At 51.6% G+C, this 17500-nt stretch overlaps 1 protein-coding gene across 1 annotated transcript in view; it reads right to left on the minus strand.

Moving 5' to 3' along the window:
• Positions 1-16403, minus strand: part of LOC132452206 (plexin domain-containing protein 2-like) — a 22016-nt gene extending 5613 nt beyond the window's left edge. Inside the window, 10 exon segments of the mRNA XM_060044681.1 lie at positions 690-843; positions 932-992; positions 1575-1656; positions 1841-1936; positions 5562-5661; positions 6448-6566; positions 8188-8310; positions 11669-11738; positions 12623-12769; positions 16162-16403. Coding sequence (XP_059900664.1) covers positions 690-843; positions 932-992; positions 1575-1656; positions 1841-1936; positions 5562-5661; positions 6448-6566; positions 8188-8310; positions 11669-11738; positions 12623-12682 — 865 coding nt within the window. The 5' untranslated portion in view covers positions 12683-12769; positions 16162-16403.
• Between the last annotated feature and the right edge of the window lie 1097 nt (positions 16404-17500).

Here is a 17500-nt window from a genome sequence, read left to right on the forward strand (position 1 = left end):
GTTGAAGATTTAGGGTTATTATTATTATTTATTTATTTTAGTTTAGGGTTGAAGGTTGAAGGTTGAGGGTTGAGTCTGTTGGTAAGATGTGGCAGATGTGTCTTGGAGGATGAATGGAGGAGGAACTACTCGTGAGACGACGGTGATTCTCATTGGTCGTGAGGATGTTGCTGTCGAGGCCCATCTGGAGAGGGTTACCTCACCCAGGGAACGCATGCTTCCAGAAAACACACGTGTCCCTTCCTGTCTGAACACAACAGCTGCGTTGTGTTGATGTTGTTATTTGTGTGTGTTGTGTAGTAAAGTTGTGTACCTTCAGTAGGGACACTAGTGGGTGTGTCTGCAGTGTGTAGTATAGTTGTGTACCTTCGGTTGGGACACAGGTGGGTGTGTGTGTGTGGTGTGTAGAATAGTTGTGTACCCTCGGTTGGGACAGAAGTGGGTGTGCGTGTGGTGTGTAGTATAGTTGTGTACCTTCGGTTGGGACACAGGTGGGTGTGTGTGTGGTGTGTAGTATAGTTGTGTACCTTTGGTTGGGACAGAAGTGGGTGTGTGTGTGGTGTGTAGTATAGTTGTGTACCTTCGGTTGGGAAACAGGTGGGTGTGTGTGTGGTGTGTAGTATAGTTGTGTACCTTCGGTTGGGACAGAAGTGGGTGTGTGTGTGGTCATGTGTAGTATAGTTGTGTACCTTCGGTTGGGACAGAAGTGGGTGTGTGTGTGGAGGACCGGACACCCAGGCCAGCGTCGGTCTCTTGGCTCCGGGACGTTGTCCTGACGACGGTCGTGGTGGTGACCACGGGCCGCGGCGTGGTGAGGATGATGTCACAGCTTTTATCCTTGGTCTGAGAAAAAACACACACACACACACGTCGTTAAGGAGCTACAGGTTAGCTGATGGGCGTTGGGAATCGAACCCAGAACCTCCATCACCTCGTCAGGACAGCTGTTGTCCACCCAGTCCTGCCGATGGCGGTCGAAACCACTGGAACACCTGGAGAACATTCAAAACACAACTTTATTCACACACACATCACTGTACAGTACACAAACCTGGTTCTGTCTCAGACCAGTACACTCTGTGGACCAGTACACTCTGTGGACCAGTACACTCTGTGGGGGGGTGGACCAGTAAACTCTGTGGACCAGTACACTCTGTGGGGGGGTGGACCAGTACACTCTGTGGAGGGGGGGGGTGGACCAGTACACTCTGTGGACCAGTACACTCTGTTGGGGGGGGGGGGGGGGGGTGGACCAGTACACTCTGTGGACCAGTACACTCTGTGGGGGGGGGGGGGGGGGGTGGACCAGTACACTCTGTGGGGGGGGGGGGGGGGGGGGTGGACCAGTACACTCTGTTGGGGGGGGGGGGGGGGGTGGACCAGTACACTCTGTTGGGGGGGGTGGACCAGTACACTCTGTGGGGGGGGGTGGACCAGTACACTCTGTTGGGGGGGGGGGGGGGGGGGGTGGACCAGTACACTCTGTGGGGGGGGGGGGGGGGGGGTGGACCAGTACACTCTGTGGGGGGGGGGGGGGGTGGGGGGGGGGGGGGGGGGGGTGGACCAGTGCTTACCGGTGTAGCCGGTGGCACCAGGTGCAGTTGAAGCTGATCTGGGTGGAGATGCAGCTGGAGCAGTCGGTGAACTGAAGACAGGCTGGAGAGGAGAGGGGGCATCGGGTCAGGAGCACCGCTAACACACGCACAGAGCTAACTGCACCAACGTACTAACAGCCCCACTGTAGCAGTAGGGAGTGCTATGATGAGTTGTCACTGGGCAGGGGGGAGCAACACGGTGCAGTATTCGTAGCAGCGTTAGCAGCAGTATGAGGAGGTCTTACTGGGCAGGGGGGTGATCTCCACAGCGGTGGAGTTGGAGATCTTGGTCTTCACGAGCTCTACACGGTGATACTCATAGATGGTCCTCCTACGAACATCTGGAGGAGAGGAGAGGAGAGAGGGGAGGAGAGGAGGAGAGGAGAGGAGGAAGGGAGAGGGGATGAGAGAGGAGGGAGGAGAGGAGGAGATAAGGAGGGGAAAGAATGAGAGGAGAGAGGAGGGGAGAGGTGAGGAGAGGAGGAAGGGAGAGGGGAGGAGAGAGGAGAGGAGAAGATAAGGAGGGGAAAGAATTAGAGGAGAGAGGAGGAGAGAGGAGAGGAGGAAGGGAGAGGGGATGAGAGAGGAGGGAGGAGAGGAGGAGATAAGGAGGGGAAAGAATGAGAGGAGAGAGGAGGGGAGAGGTGAGGAGAGGAGGAAGGGAGAGGGGAGGAGAGAGGAGAGGAGAGGAGAAGATAAGGAGGGGAAAGAATTAGAGGAGAGAGGAGGAGAGAGGAGAGGAGGAAGGGAGAGGGGATGAGAGAGGAGGGAGGAGAGGAGGAGATAAGGAGGGGAAAGAATGAGAGGAGAGAGGAGGAGAGAAGGTAGCGTGGAGAGAGGGGAGTCGAGCGGAGAGGAGAGGAGAGGAGAGGAGAGAGGGGAGGAGAGAGGAGGAAGGGAGAGGGGATGAGAGAGGTAGGAGGCGATAAGGAGGGGAAAGAATGAGAGGAGAGGGGTGGAGAGAAGGTGGAGAGGACAGGAGAAAAGGGGGAGAGGAGAGGATGATTAATATGACATAACTGTTTCTCATAGCTCCTCGTCACTTATGATCCCTAATAAAGTCCAGAAATCAATTTCAGTATCTCCTCTCTCTCTCTCTCCATGTCTAGAAACTCAACGATGGGAACTTGTGAGCGTGGGCGTTCTGAGCTGGCTCCGTGAAGCCATCTCAGCCCGTCTTCACATTACGCTTTCTAAAACACTTTCCAAAACACGTCTGCATGACCACTGAGCTGGAAAATATAAGTGTCTGCTCATCAGGAAGATACACTCTCAACACCACACTCCCCTCCACTCAGCCGACACAGCCTACAGCCAGCAGGTAACCAAGGATACGTGCGTCATCTCTGACCTCTACATATATATTAAGTCCCCGTGCACAGCCTTTTGATCCTCAGGTGCCGGTGATGTGAAGTCGACAATGGTACATAAAGTCAAAGAAGTGTAACATCACCGCACACTGGGGTACGCTGATAAGAAGGTTGAACCTGACGAAGCAACAGCGAAACGCGCCGTTCACAAAATAAATCAGCATATCAGCGTGTACCAGTGTGTGGTGATTTTACACTTCTTTGAATATAAATGTATAGAAAATGCACCGTGCTGACTCTTGGCTATGTACAGTGCATATAAATGTATAAAATACATTCTACTGACAATGGGATAATCAGAAAGTGATAATAAGACAAAGTTCAGTGATTTCTAAAATATCGAAACAAAATGTATGTTGCAGGCAACAAAAAAAAAACGTGTGTAGTTTTAGGTTGCCTTTTGAATATGTGGCCGGGGACAAGGGATGTAAACGAGCCCCTTAGCCAAACTGTGGTTCACTTAAATAAATAAATAAAATAAATAAATCAGAAACATACATGTATGATTAATATATATATATATATATATATATATATATATATTACATGCAATACATATAGTGAGTAGTGAGGTGTGAGGTGGTGAGGGAGGAGGGAGGGGGGAGGAGTAGGGAGGGTGAGGAGAAGTGTGAGGGAGGGGGGGGGGGAGGGGGGGGGAGGAGGGAGGGGGGAGGAGAGAGAGGGAGTGAGGAAGGGTGGAGGAATGGATGGGGGGAGAGAGAGAGAGGGAGGGGCAGGAGAGAGGAGGTGGGATGGGAGGGCACAGGGAGCCGGCTCCTGCTTCCTGCTGTGTGTTTAGGTCGTTAGGCTAATTGGCAGCAGAATCTCGTAAGGCTAAGGGGCGTCGCCCCGTTTCAAACCGGACGTTCACAGCAGACACAGCTGTGTATGAACTGGTGGTACTGGTAGTGCTGGTGTGCATTATGCATTGTTGTCCCGCCCTGGGCTGCTCCACTACATACCAGACACACTCCTGGCACTACACAGAGGTCTAGAACCCTGTCCTAGAGGTCTAGAACCTAGAACCCTTTCCTAGAGGTCTAGAACCCTGTCCTAGAGGTCTAGAACCTAGAACCCTTTCCTTGTGGTCTAGAACCCTGTCCTAGAGGTCTAGAACCTAGAACCCTTTCCTTGTGGTCTAGAACCCTGTCCTAGAGGTCTAGAACCTAGAACCCTTTCCTAGAGGTCTAGAACCCTGTCCTAGAGGTCTAGAACCATATTGTTGTGGCTTTCTAGGGGCGTCAGGAGCATTTGACGGACAGCTGCTTCGGGATGCTAATGTTGACCTTCCCCTCAGACGGGAAAGAGTGAGGAAGGGAGGGAGGGAGGGAGGGAGGGAGGGAGGGAGGGAGTGTTTGAACGGGTAAAGATCACCTCCCCTCCGTCCACAACAAACGGCCGGGCGGCCCACTCTGTGTTCCTTTGGTTGCGTCCCGTCCAGCGTCTCCGCCGCTCAATAAACACTCTGAGGTCGGGACGGACCTGGGTCTCAACCCCCAGCTCTTCTAATTGGCTCCTCCGAGGTTCACCCTTAACTTAAAAGGGAGGGTCAGCAGAGCTGAGTGGTCTACAGTTCCACTCCCCGGCCCCGAGGTGCTTCATGAATGTGATGAATTACTGCTCAACGATAGCGAGAGCGACGGATAAACACTTGGCTCATTCCACCTGAGGAACGACGGCCGACAGGACGGGGAATAAATCACAGTGAGCAGCGGACGATAAAGCGAGGGGAGAGAGGGGGAGAGAGGGGTAGAGGGAGAGAGGGAGGGGGACAGCGAGGGGAGAGAGGGGGAGAGAGGGGTAGAGGGAGAGAGGGAGAGGGAGAGAGGGGGGGGGGGGGACAGTGAGGGGAGAGAGGGGGGGGGGAGTGGAGTAGGAGAGAGGGGGGGGGACAGCGAGGGGAGAGAGGGGGAGAGAGTGGGAGAGAGAGGGGGGGAGGAGAGGGAGCTAAGTGAGGTGGAGGAGGTAATGTGGTGGAGGAGGTTAGTGAGGTGGAGGGAGGGCGAAGGAACGAGGTGGAGGGGGTGAGCGGGGTTGAGAACGTAGGTGAGGTGGAGGAGGGTGGAGGTGAGGTGGAGGAGGGTGGAGGTGAGGTGGAGGGAGGGTGGAGGTGAGGTGGAGGAGGGTGTAGTTGAGGTGGAGGGAGGGTGGAGGTGAGGTGGAGGAGGGTGGAGGTGAGGTGGAGGAGGGTGGAGGTGAGGTGGAGGAGGGTGGAGGTGAGGTGGAGGAGGGTGTAGGTGAGGTGGAGGAGGGTGGAGGTGAGGTGGAGGAGGGTGGAGGTGAGGTGGAGGAGGGTGGAGGTGAGGTGGAGGAGGGTGGAGGTGAGGTGGAGGAGGGTGGAGGTGAGGTGGAGGAGGGTGTAGTTGAGGTGGAGGAGGGTGTAGGTGAGGTGGAGGAGGGTGGAGGTGAGGTGGAGGAGGGTGGAGGTGAGGTGGAGGAGGGTGGAGGTGAGGTGGAGGAGGGTGGAGGTGAGGTGGAGGAGGGTGGAGGTGAGGTGGAGGAGGGTGGAGGTGAGGTGGAGGAGGGTGTAGGTGAGGTGGAGGAGGGTGGAGGAGGGTGGAGGTGAGGTGGAGGGAGGGTGTAGCGGGAGACTCACTGGGGATCTGCTGGACGTGGTCGAGGACCACGAAGGCGTCAGAGAGACCCACCTTCACCGGGTGGTTCACCGAGCTGATCTGAGACACGTCCATCGGGACCTGGGGGAGAGACGGACGTCAGCACACACCTGGTAGACACACCTGTACTATAACACACCTGTACTATAACACACCTGTACCATAACACACCTGTACTATAACACACCTGTACCATAACACACCTGTACCATAACACACCTGTACCATAACACACCTGTACCATAACACACCTGTACCATAACACACCTGTACCATAACACACCTGTACCATAACACACCTGTACCATAACACACTTGTACTATAAAACACCTGTACCATGACACACCTGTACCATGACACACCTGTACCATGACACACCTGTACTATAACACACCTGTACTATGACACACTTGTACTATAACACACCTGGTAGCATCGTAATGTTTTACCGTACTGCTGTTATAATATAACAGTGTCCATGTCTGTTTCCACACAACTTAAGCTGTAAACCTAATTGATCTTCTTTACCAGCAGCTAAGCTCACATCTGGTCTTAAGTGTGACGATGGACCACTAACTCATGCTGACGTGCCTACGTGCAAGGCAGCACAATCTAGTTCCCTGCTCTACTGGAAACGTACTCTGTACATCGTTTCAATGGTAGCTCTGCACTATAATGTGTGCTTTATGTAATGAAATATTTACATAACTACTATTGATGCCTCCTGCTCCTCCTACATATACATCCACGGTGTACATTTACATGAACAACACTCGTACACCCCTAAAGTGTATGTGGATGTTCCCCTGGGCTGACACCTAAGGCGCCGGGCGCTGGGCTGGGCTGGGCTCGAGACGACCTCTGACCTCTCGGTAGGCGAAGACGATCCGTCCGTCGCGGTGCAGCGAGGCCTGGAAGGTGAAGCTCCCCAGGTGGTCCAGGTCCTGCAGCCGCACGTGGTCCCACTGCACCACCAGGGCCGTGCCTGGACCCCCGGGAACACACAACGCGTCAGTGAACCACACACACATAGAGACACACACACACACACTCACACACACACACACACTCACACGCACACACACACACACTCACACACACACACACACACACGCACATAGAGACACACACACACACACACACACACACACAGATACACACACACATAGAGACACACACACACACATAGAGACACACACACATAGAGACACACACACACACACACAGATACACACACACACATAGAGACACAAACACACACACACACACACACAAACACACACATAGAGACACACACACACACAGCCAAACACACACACACACACACTCTGTTCTGACAACATAGAACCAAACACACACACACAAACTGGTGTTGAAGAACAACACACTGTGGTTTTAACACATACACCGAAACATATACACACACACTCTCTGGTCTTAACACATTGAGCCACACACACACACACACACACACACACACACACACACACACACACACACACACACACACACACACACACACACACACACACACACACACACACACACACACTCACTCACTCACTCACTCACTCACTCACTCACTCAGACTCACACTCTGGTGTCCCCACAAAGACCAAAAAATACACACACACACATACACACGCACACACGCGCACACACACACACACACACACACACACACACACACACACACTACCACACTACCATAAAGAGTCAAACACACACTCTCTGGTCTTTTGAACCAGAACAGAACCAAACACAACCACATCTCCCCCCAGCCACGGAGCTGTGTGGTCCGTGCCTCATGTCTCAGACGATGGTGCCGGTGTTGCTGTCCTGTTTGAATTACTGAGGACCTCGCAGAGGACCTGATGGATGTGATGTCCCTGGTCCTGTCTGTGACTGGCTGTTGCTGCGGGCTCATAAAGCTTTGTTCTCACCGCCGATCAATAGCTCAGATGGAGCTCAGACCAGACCACAGGGAGGGGTAAACTACAGTGCACAAAAATACACAACAATACACCGCACCACACTTTACACTGTGGTGCTGTCCACTGAAGACTCTGTGGCTGTAGGACTTACTCTCTCTGGCTGCAGTACTGTCTACAAAAGAGCTTTATTTGCATGGAAGATAACCTTGACATTGTCTCTATCCCTCTCATTCTTTTTCAACAACTTCCGTCTCTCTCTCTCTCTCTCTCTCTCTCTCTCTCTCTCTCTCTCTCTCTCTCTCTCTCTCTCTCTCTCTCTCTCTCTCTCTCTCTCTCTCTCTCTCTCTCTCTCTCTCTCTCTCTCTCTCTCTCTCTCTCTCTCTCTCTATTCTTAACAAATTATGTTGTACTCTCTTTATCCAGGAAGCTATCTACTTTCATTAAAAACAGAAGACAAGACAGCTTGGATCTCTGATTTATTCAGAATTACTTTAATATGTAACTATCTATACCATATTACTATAATATATAACTATTTATACCATATTACTTTACAATACAACTTTATCATACAACTTTAAACCACATAACCTATAAAATGTTCCCATTTACTCTAAGAGGTTGCAATATAACTTTAAACCATGTACATTTATATTATTAAACTTGACTTACCGTTGTCAGTATAGATGACGGTGGAGTTCCGCGAGACACTGGGGTCAAAGTTCGCCATGAGAGGAGCGATGTACTGGGTAGCCGTGAGCATCCGGTGGACCACATCACCGGTGTAGATGAACCCTGCACGCACGCACACACACACGCACACGCGCACACACACACACACACACACACACACACACACACACACACACACACAGAGGATTAATCTCTCGGTTCAATGGCAAATTGTAAATACTGTCTCTTCCACACAATCTCAAAAACTACGACCGAGATCATTTATCTGACAGACAAAACAGAAACATGTTTCACTAATCCAAACTTGTGTGTGAGTGTGTGGATGAGGGCTGGCTGAAGCAGCCTCAGACCCAGGCTGATAGGACTCTGGGTTGGCTGAGGCCGAGCACCTGTTGTGTGTTGTGCATTCGAGCTGCTAAGGTTCAGCCAGCCGTCTCCACCCACGGCGGGAGACCGCCTGCCTGGCAGCACGCGGCGCGCCTCCCGCTGGGTATCACTCCACTCTGCCGCTGTCTGCATTAAACCGGTTTCAACGCCCACTGCCTCCGTGTTTGGAGGGGGCCAGTAAACACCACCTCGGTGGAGCGTGACCAACCCCTAGGTGGTGCCTGGCAGGACGCGGCTACAAAGTACTAACATAACAGGTGAAGGAAAAGGAAGATACCTAATGATAGATACTAAGTTATGAAGGATAATACATAACAAGTAATGATATTAAACCGATATTGAACATTGACCCTCTCTCTCCCCTTCTCTATCTCTAGTTTTGAGTTTATTGTTTAGATAAAAACTGAATTTGGAGGAGGAACTGCACACTGAGCTGTTCTATATGACTTTATATATCAAATTTATAACCAAAATATATTACATTATGTGTGTGCGTGTGTGTGTGTGTGTGTGTGTGTGTGTGTGTGTGTGTGTGTGTGTGTGTGTGTGTGTGTGTGTGTGTGTGTGTGTGTGTGTGTGTGTGTGTGTGTGTGTGTGTGTGTGCATGTCTGTGTCAACAGCAACGATGAGAACCCAAAGTATTTTGTTGATGCTGGAGACCAGGACTAGCCGTTAGCACTTGCAGTCCATTAGCTGCTAGTTTTTACTAGCCATTAGCAGACATTAGCCGCTAGCTGTTACTAGCCATAGCAGACATTAGCCGCTAGCTGTTACTAGCCATAGCAGACATTAGCCGCTAGCTGTTTCTAGCCATAGCAGACAATAGCCGCTAGCTGTTACTAGCCATGAGCAGATATTAGCCGCTAGCTGTTTCTAGCCATGAGCAGACATTAGCAGGGACCAGCCCTGTTGTGAACGGGAAGAGGACGTATTGATGAGAAGCAGACGCTCAAGCAGACAGCGTTTGCATTCAGTCTGACCCCTTCCCTCTCACACCACCACTTCTAGCCGCGTCGCGGCGCCTCTGAAGCTAACAGTGTTCAATCCCCTCAGGAGAAGGTTCATCTTTCCTCCATTTCTGATGGGTAAGAACTGTTTTGACAGCTTGAGGTCACCAGGTGATGTGTCGGTCCCACCGCTGTGGTCCCCCCTCCCAGCAGGGGAAACACTTCAAGGCTGGGGAGTCGAGGGGGAGGAGCCAGGGGCCCCGAGTCAGGGCAGAGACCACCTACTGTCTGATGTCAGACCAGAGGCGGGTCTGCGTGTGTGTGTGTGTGTGTGTGGTTCATGTTGGGTTATACTGGTTCAGACTGGTCTATACTTATCTATACTGGTCTACACTGGTTTTCATTGGTCTAGACTGGTCCATACTGGTCTATACTGGCTCATACTGTTTCGGATGATTGGGGGGCCAGATTGAATGAGCCTGGTTGGGCCAGGACACCGGGGAAGCCCTTACTCTTTGCAATCAGTGCCCTGGGATCTTTTATGACCTCAGTGAGTCAGGACCTTACCACCATGGACACGCCCATGGTGGTAAGTCCTTCATCTCCTCCCGCCTCGACGACTGCAACTCACTCCTCGCCACCATCACCACCACTGCCATCAACAGACTCCAACTGGTCCAGAACGCAGCAGCTCATCTCCTCACTCACACTAAATCGTGGCACCACATCACCCCAGTCCTCAAAAACCTCCACTGGCTCCCCATCCCACACCGGATCCACTACAAACTCCTGGTCCTCACCTACAAAGCCCTGCACCATTTGGCCCCCCCCCCATATCTCTCTGACCTTCTCTCCCTCTATCAACCCCGCCCGGGCCCTCAGATCCTCCTCAGCCGGTCTCCTCTCCACCCACGCATCAGAACTCCGCAGCCTTGGCGATAGAGCCTTCGCCAGGGCAGCTCCCAGGCTCTGGAGCGCCCTCCCCCAATATCCCAGTCCCTCCCCATCTTCCAGTCCCACCTCAAGACCCATCTCTTCTCCTCCGCCTTCCCCTAGATCACCCACCAACCCAAGTCCCATCAACGTTACATTTCCTTTTGTTTGTTTATTGTTGTGCTCCTATGTAAAGCGCTTTGAGTACGAGAAAATAAGACCCCAGATCAGCGCTCTGGACGTGGCCTGGGCCGAGAAGCGCAGAGCAGACAGAGAGACCAGTTCTTGGGTCCAAGGTCGTGTTTATGACTTCAAGTGTGAAGAGAGTGATGACAGCAGAGGTGTACATGGGAGACGAGGGTGTGTGTGTGCGTGTGCGTGTGCGTGTGTGTGTGTGTGTGTGTGTGTGTGTGAGTGAGTATTTTCCAAGAGAATTTCAGTTGAATTCCTTGGCAAACACAAGCCGGCCGTGAAGCAGCTAGACAGCAACAAACACACTGTGTCTGCAGCCGTGCTTCTGTGTGTGTGGGTGTATGTTTGTGTGATTGAGTGTCTGTCGGTCTGTGTGTGTGTGTGTGTGTGTGTGTGTGTGTGTGTGTGTGTGTGTGTGTGTGTGTGTGTGTGTGTGTGTGTGTGTGTGTGTGTGTGTGTGTGTGTGTGTGTGTGTGTGTGTGTGTGTGTGTGTAACCAGAGAGCCATAGAAGAACCAGAGAGCCATAGAAGAACCATAGAGCCATAGAAGAACCAGAGAGCCATAGAAGAACCAGAGAGCCATAGAAGAACCATGGAGCCATAGAAGAACCAGAGAGCCGTGTGTTTGGTTGAAATTGAGTTAAACTGATTCATATTGGTCCATACTGGTACATACAGATCTATACTGGGTCAGACTGGCCTATACTGGGTCACTCTGGTCTATACTGGTTTATACTGCCCCATACTGTTTCAGACTGGTCTATACTGGTCAGACTGGTCCATAGTGGTCTATACTGGTGTTTACTGGTTCATACTGATTTATACTGATCTGTACTGACTGCTGTCTGTACACGCCTGGCGTAAACACCTCACTCAGGCACAAACACGGTGGACCTCAACCCCAGACAGGCAGACAGACAGACAGACAGACAGACAGACAGACAGACAGAGGGAGAGAGAGAGAGAGAGAGAGAGAGGTGACATGAAGACTGTTCACTTACCACCAGTTGCCACGGTAACTTCTCGCAGGTTATGTCCATAGAAGGGGAAATCAAAGGACAGGTTCACCCTCTGAGACGGACAGACAGACAGACAGACAGACAGACAGACAGACAGACAGACAGACAGACAGACAGACAGACACATGTGTTAAATTAAGATAAGTACAGTGGAACAGCAGCACATTCTGTCCCCCTCAGTGTTCTTCACACCCTGACACGTCACTCAGACTCCTGGGTCTTTTGGAAAACTGGAACCAAATCAACACCTCCGCGTTGACCCCCTCGCGGTGCGAGGAGCAGTTTAGTCATCGGTGTGACGGCGGAGGGACCTTCCTCTGTTACACTCATCCACATCATCTCCCTGGCTCCTCTTCCTCCTCCTCCTCCTGATGCAGTCATGTACCACCCGCCACCCCTCTCACGCACTTATTGTACGTTGTAAGTCCTTGCACTTAAAAATAGTACTTAGCATCTTACACTAGTTATCTTGTTGTATGCTGAAGGGGGAGGAGCTCTCCTCTAGGTCCTCATCCATCACTCACATGGACACTCTGTCGCCCCATCCCTGCCGTCTGACTTCATCAGTATGCGCTACACACCTGACTAGCTGCGCCAAGACCAGACTAGCTGCTCCCAGACCTGACTAGCTGCTCCCAGACCAGACTAGCCGCTCCCAGACCAGACTAGCCGCTCCCAGACCAGACTAGCCGCTCCCAGACCAGACTAGCCGCTCCCAGACCAGACTAGCCGCTCCCAGACCAGACTAGCCGCTCCCAGACCAGACTAGCCGCTCCCAGACCAGGCTAGCCGCTCCCAGACCAGACTAGCTGCTCCCAGACCAGACTAGCCGCTCCCAGACCAGACTAGCTGCTCGCAGACCTGACTAGCTGATCCCAGTGTACATGTACGTCAGTGCCCCCCAGTATGTGTGTGTGTGTGTGTGTGTGGTCTTACCGCGGCTTGTCTGTGCGTGTTGGAGAGGATTCCGTGGACCTTCACCTTGTCCTTGTCCATCTGATCGATGTCTACCCAGAAGCCTTTGCTCAGGGGGTCTGCGGGGCCGTAGGTCTTCGAGGTGTAGTAGTTATGATCCGTGTCTTCCTATTGGACGACACAAAACCAAACAAGAGATTGTAATGTTAGAGAGGCAATGTGAGGCCTTTATTGTAGACTTTGATTGTCTAAGGACCCAAAGGACAGTTTATGTGTGTTCAGAGTGTTCCGAGTGGGCATAGTGTTCAGAGTTAATAGATTTTCAGTGTTCAGAGTGTTTAGTAAGTGTTCAGAGCTACAAATTTGATCAGAGTGAGCAGAGTGTTGCATCTTCATAGTGTTCAGAGTGTTCAGAGTGTTCAGAGTGTTCAGAGTGAGCAGAGTGAGCATTGTCAGGGGTCCGCGACCCACCCTCCACTGGATCGCGCCTTGTAGTTTAGGAAACGCTGTTCTACACACATATATCGGTCGTTCTTCGGGGGCGGCCATTACACCTCTAATTCGTTCCTGGAGCCTCATGCCAACGCTGATGATGTTCATGTTTTGTATCTCGGTGTGTCGCACGGCTGTCACTATGGCAACACCCAGAGCTTTCGTTCTGAACGTCGATTTATAAAACAAGCTGAGTGTTTGTGTGTCATTCAGTCGGGCAACAAATTGGCAGCTGCCTAGCACATGATTAGATGCTTGATGTGTGTGTGTGTGTGTGTGTGTGTGTGTGTGTGTGTGTGTGTGTGTGTGTGTGTGTGTGTGCGTGTGCGTGTGCGTGGATGGGATCGTGCACGTGGTTTCTAATCAGCACTGTAATTGGCTGTTGCGACTGGAATCACACTATGACATTTGATTACCTCTGCTTCGACTCTCTGACCCAGATACAAGGTCTGGATGTTGTGTTTCTTTACTGAATAACACGCACAATAAAACACTACATGCTCATGTGTTCAGAAACAGCTCATCTGCTGTTCCTGAAGGAATCAAAACCATCTCCTCCTGGTTCCAGTCTATGGTTTTAAAAATAGCCCTTTCCAGTGGTTATATAAGTGAGCAGGAAACAGGAAATCACTTTGTTCTGTGCCAGGCCCCACGCTCTGTCAATCAGTAGAGAATCCCCTGTTAAAGGTAAACAGCAGCTTAGCTTTTAGCGCTGCCGGCTAACAGCAGGTAGCAGGTTGTTTTAATCACCCAGACACACGGCGAGGGGAAACCACAGGGGACATCCTGGAGCAGAACCAGAACCAGACGCCGTGAAGACGCCACGTCTACCCAGAGTGGAGAGCCACGAGCCCCCCCAAGATCCCCCAAAATGCTGATACCAAACCTGCCCTACTACCTCTATCCCCAACACGGCAGCTGCACTATGCCAATAGTAGTTAGAATTACTTCATCAAGTGACAGCCTGGCGCGGGCAGGATAGTCAACGTGTTTGAATCTCAGCCGAAAGGTTCGATCTCCAGTGTTCAGTCTACCTGCATCCTAGAGCAAGATGACCCCTAACCCGCCTGTACTGTCTAACCCCTACCTGCTCCTTAATGACCCGTCTCTGTACTGTCTAACCCCTACCTGCTCCTTAATGACCCGTCTCTGTACTGTCTAACCCCTACCTGCTCCTTCATGACCTGTCTCTGTACTGTCTAACCCCTACCTGCTCCTTAATGACCTGTCTCTGTACTGTCTAACCCCTACCTGCTCCTCAATGACCTGTCTCTGTACTGTCTAACCCCTACCTGCTCCTTAATGACCCGTCTCTGTACTGTCTAACCCCTACCTGCTCCTTAACGACCTGTCTCTGTACTGTCTAACCCCTACCTGCTCCTTAATGACCCGTCTCTGTACTGTCTAACCCCTACCTGCTCCTTAATGACCCGTCTCTGTACTGTCTAACCCCTACCTGCTCCTTAGTGACCTGTCTCTGTACTGTCTAACCCCTACCTGCTCCTTAATGACCCGTCTCTGTACTGTCTAACCCCTACCTGTTGCTGTACTGTCTAACCCCTCCCTCCTCCTAATGGCCTGGTTTGGTGCAGTGACTTACTGGATAACGGGACTATTTGTATTTATTTTGATGAAGTAAATTATTTAAAATGTCTGCTTGCATGTGCGTCACATACGGCAGCCATTTCACTCCTAATCACCACTGGAAGCAGGGATCCCCCACCCTGCGTTCCATCAAAATCTCTTCATGCTAATTAAGGGAGTTCCCTCCTGCCCTCTGGGGGGCTAGGGCTAGGGGGGGGGTGTCATGAATATACGGCCTGTTAAGCACTTTGAGACTGGAACTGTGATTAGGGCCTATTCACATAACAATTTATAATATACTTCTGGACACTAAATAGTGTCTGTGTTTGATATATACGAACAAATATAGAATATAGTAGATAGGATTCGGCGATAGTTAACTGAAATGTACAAGCGCTCTCCATATCAACCCTTTCTATTTTTAAGATAACTTCTGTTTCCCATAGGTTCTAATTACAAGGACGCCATACGTCATCTCTGCACTCGTTTACCTTGCATTTCAATGTCTTTCATCGCTACCTCAAAGGGCTCTTTTCATGCCACCAGGTGTGGGTGCGATTAGCTGGTACAAGCCCTTTGAAAATCATTCCTTTCCTGTGCCAAAGTGACATCACAAGTGGGCGTGTCCACCCAGATATATGAAAGAAAGATGAGCAACGTTTGCAAGGGTAGGCTGGTATACTGATCTATCCAGCGTACATCTAGGTGGACACGCCCCCTTGTGATGTCACTATGGCACAGGGAAGGAATGATTTTCACGGCTTGTACTAGCTAACCACACCCTCACTACTTGGCATGACATGATCCCTTTAAATGTTGTTAGAATGTGCTTAAGACCAGATTACTTCACTGATCCCAGACAGTAAATTCAGCAGACTCAGGAAAACGGCGATGGTTCTGGGTGATATCCCCCGAGGAACCCGGTATGTTCCGCACGTTTCACCTGCTGCGTTCCGTCCTGAGTCTGAGATATAAACACTCCATCAGCGAGAGCTCAGGTCCCAACGCTGCCGGAGCCAATCTGACAGGAGGAAATTCTTCTGCTGGAGGATTTATAACTGAAGATAACAGGAAGGTTCTCTCTCCCAGTCACCCAGAGGGACACCGACACCTGAAAGAGGACCTGAAAGAGGACCTGAAAGAGGACCTGAGAGAGGACCTGAAAGAGGACCTGAGAGAGGACCTGAAAGAGGACCTGAAAGAGGACCTGAAAGAGGACCTGAGAGAGGACCTGAGAGAGGACCTGAAAGAGGACCTGAGAGAGGACCTGAAAGAGGACCTGAAAGAGGACCTAAATGAGGACCTAAATGAGGACCTGAGAGGGGACTTAGAAGAGGGCCTAATTGAGGACAGGACTGGACTCGAATGGCTCGGCTTAGCATAGCCTAGCTTAGCCTAGCTTGCCATTGCTTAGCTTAGCCTAGCTTAGCATCGCCTAGCATCCAAACCTCCACCCAGGTCCTCCCTCTCCCCAGCAGCAGTACCTCGATCTGGGAGCTGTTGTCCGGCTGCTCGGACGACAGCGGCCCCTGGAAGTCGTCCTCCTCTGGCCCCTGGCCCCGCTCCGGGTTCTTGTCCCGGTCTGGTTCGGTCTGGCCGGTCCGGTTGCCGTCCAGGGTCCTGGGCGGTTGCCCCAGTGAGCGCCTCCACCGCGACGCACCGACCCTCACCTCCACCTCCACCTCCGGTAGCCCCTGGACAAGGCCGTAGGAGACCCCTGAGGAACAGAAGAGGGGTTAGATAATCGCCAGGCTCAGACCAGCTGAGGCCAACATTCATATCATAATGGGGTTATTTATGGTCCAATTATAAGACGTTAATGTCGTATAATTTAAAGCACATCAGTGTCATGATTAGGCCAACCCGTAGATTGATTGAGTGAAGCACCCATTCGATAACGGATCCCGTGAGAGATGGATCCTGTGATTCAGGCGCAGGTAGCACTGAGCACTACGATGCCTCCGTGATTAATTCTCCGTCTCTCTAATTAGCATTGTGTCAGCTCTCTCCAACTCCAGCACTCCCTCTCTGCCTACACACTCCATCTCCCTCAGACCACCACAGACAGATGGAGAGAGTGAATGAGTGGGAGAGAGCGAAAGTGGGAGCGAGTGAGTGGGAGAGAGCGAAAGTTTGAGCAAGTGAGTGAGCGAGAGCGAAAGTTTGAGCAAGTGAGTGAGCGAGAGCGTAAGTGTGATTTAGTGAGTGTGAGAGAGAGCGAAAGTGTGAGTGAGTAAGTGAGAGAGAGACGGCGACAGTTTGAGTGAGTGAGTGAGTGAGTGAGTGAGTGAGTGAGTGAGTGAGTGAGTGAGTGAGCGAGTGAGTGAGTGAGTGAGTGAGTGAGTGAGTGAGTGAGTGAGAGAGAGAGATTGATTGACTGAGGGAGTGAAAGAGTGTGAGGGCTGTAAGTTCATTGATCGTTCTGTCCCTCCAGACCTGTGAGTCTGACCTGTGAACGGACCGCTCTTGACCGCCTTGAACCGGTATACCGGGACAGAGAGAGGCCTCTATCAGGTCCTCAGCCCCCTCGTTAAAGGACGGGAGGTGAAGGAGCTCAGAGGGGAGGGCCCGGCATTGTGGGAACTGAACGCCACGGCAATGACCTGCTCTTTCATGTTCCAGCCGTGACATCACATGACTCCTGATCCATCAGGCTTCATTAATCTGATTCATCTACTTCAAAGTAGAGATCAACCAGTGGAGGAAGGAGGGGGAGAGGAGAGAGAGACAGAGAGAGAGAGAGAAGGAGAGAGAGAGAGAGAGAGAGAGAGAGAGAGAGAGAGAGAGAGAGAGAGAGAGAGAGAGAGAGAGAGAGAGAGAGAG

Source organism: Gadus macrocephalus, chromosome 23 (genome assembly GCF_031168955.1).
Source record: "Gadus macrocephalus chromosome 23, ASM3116895v1".
In the NCBI taxonomy this organism is placed as follows: Eukaryota; Metazoa; Chordata; class Actinopteri; order Gadiformes; family Gadidae; genus Gadus; species Gadus macrocephalus.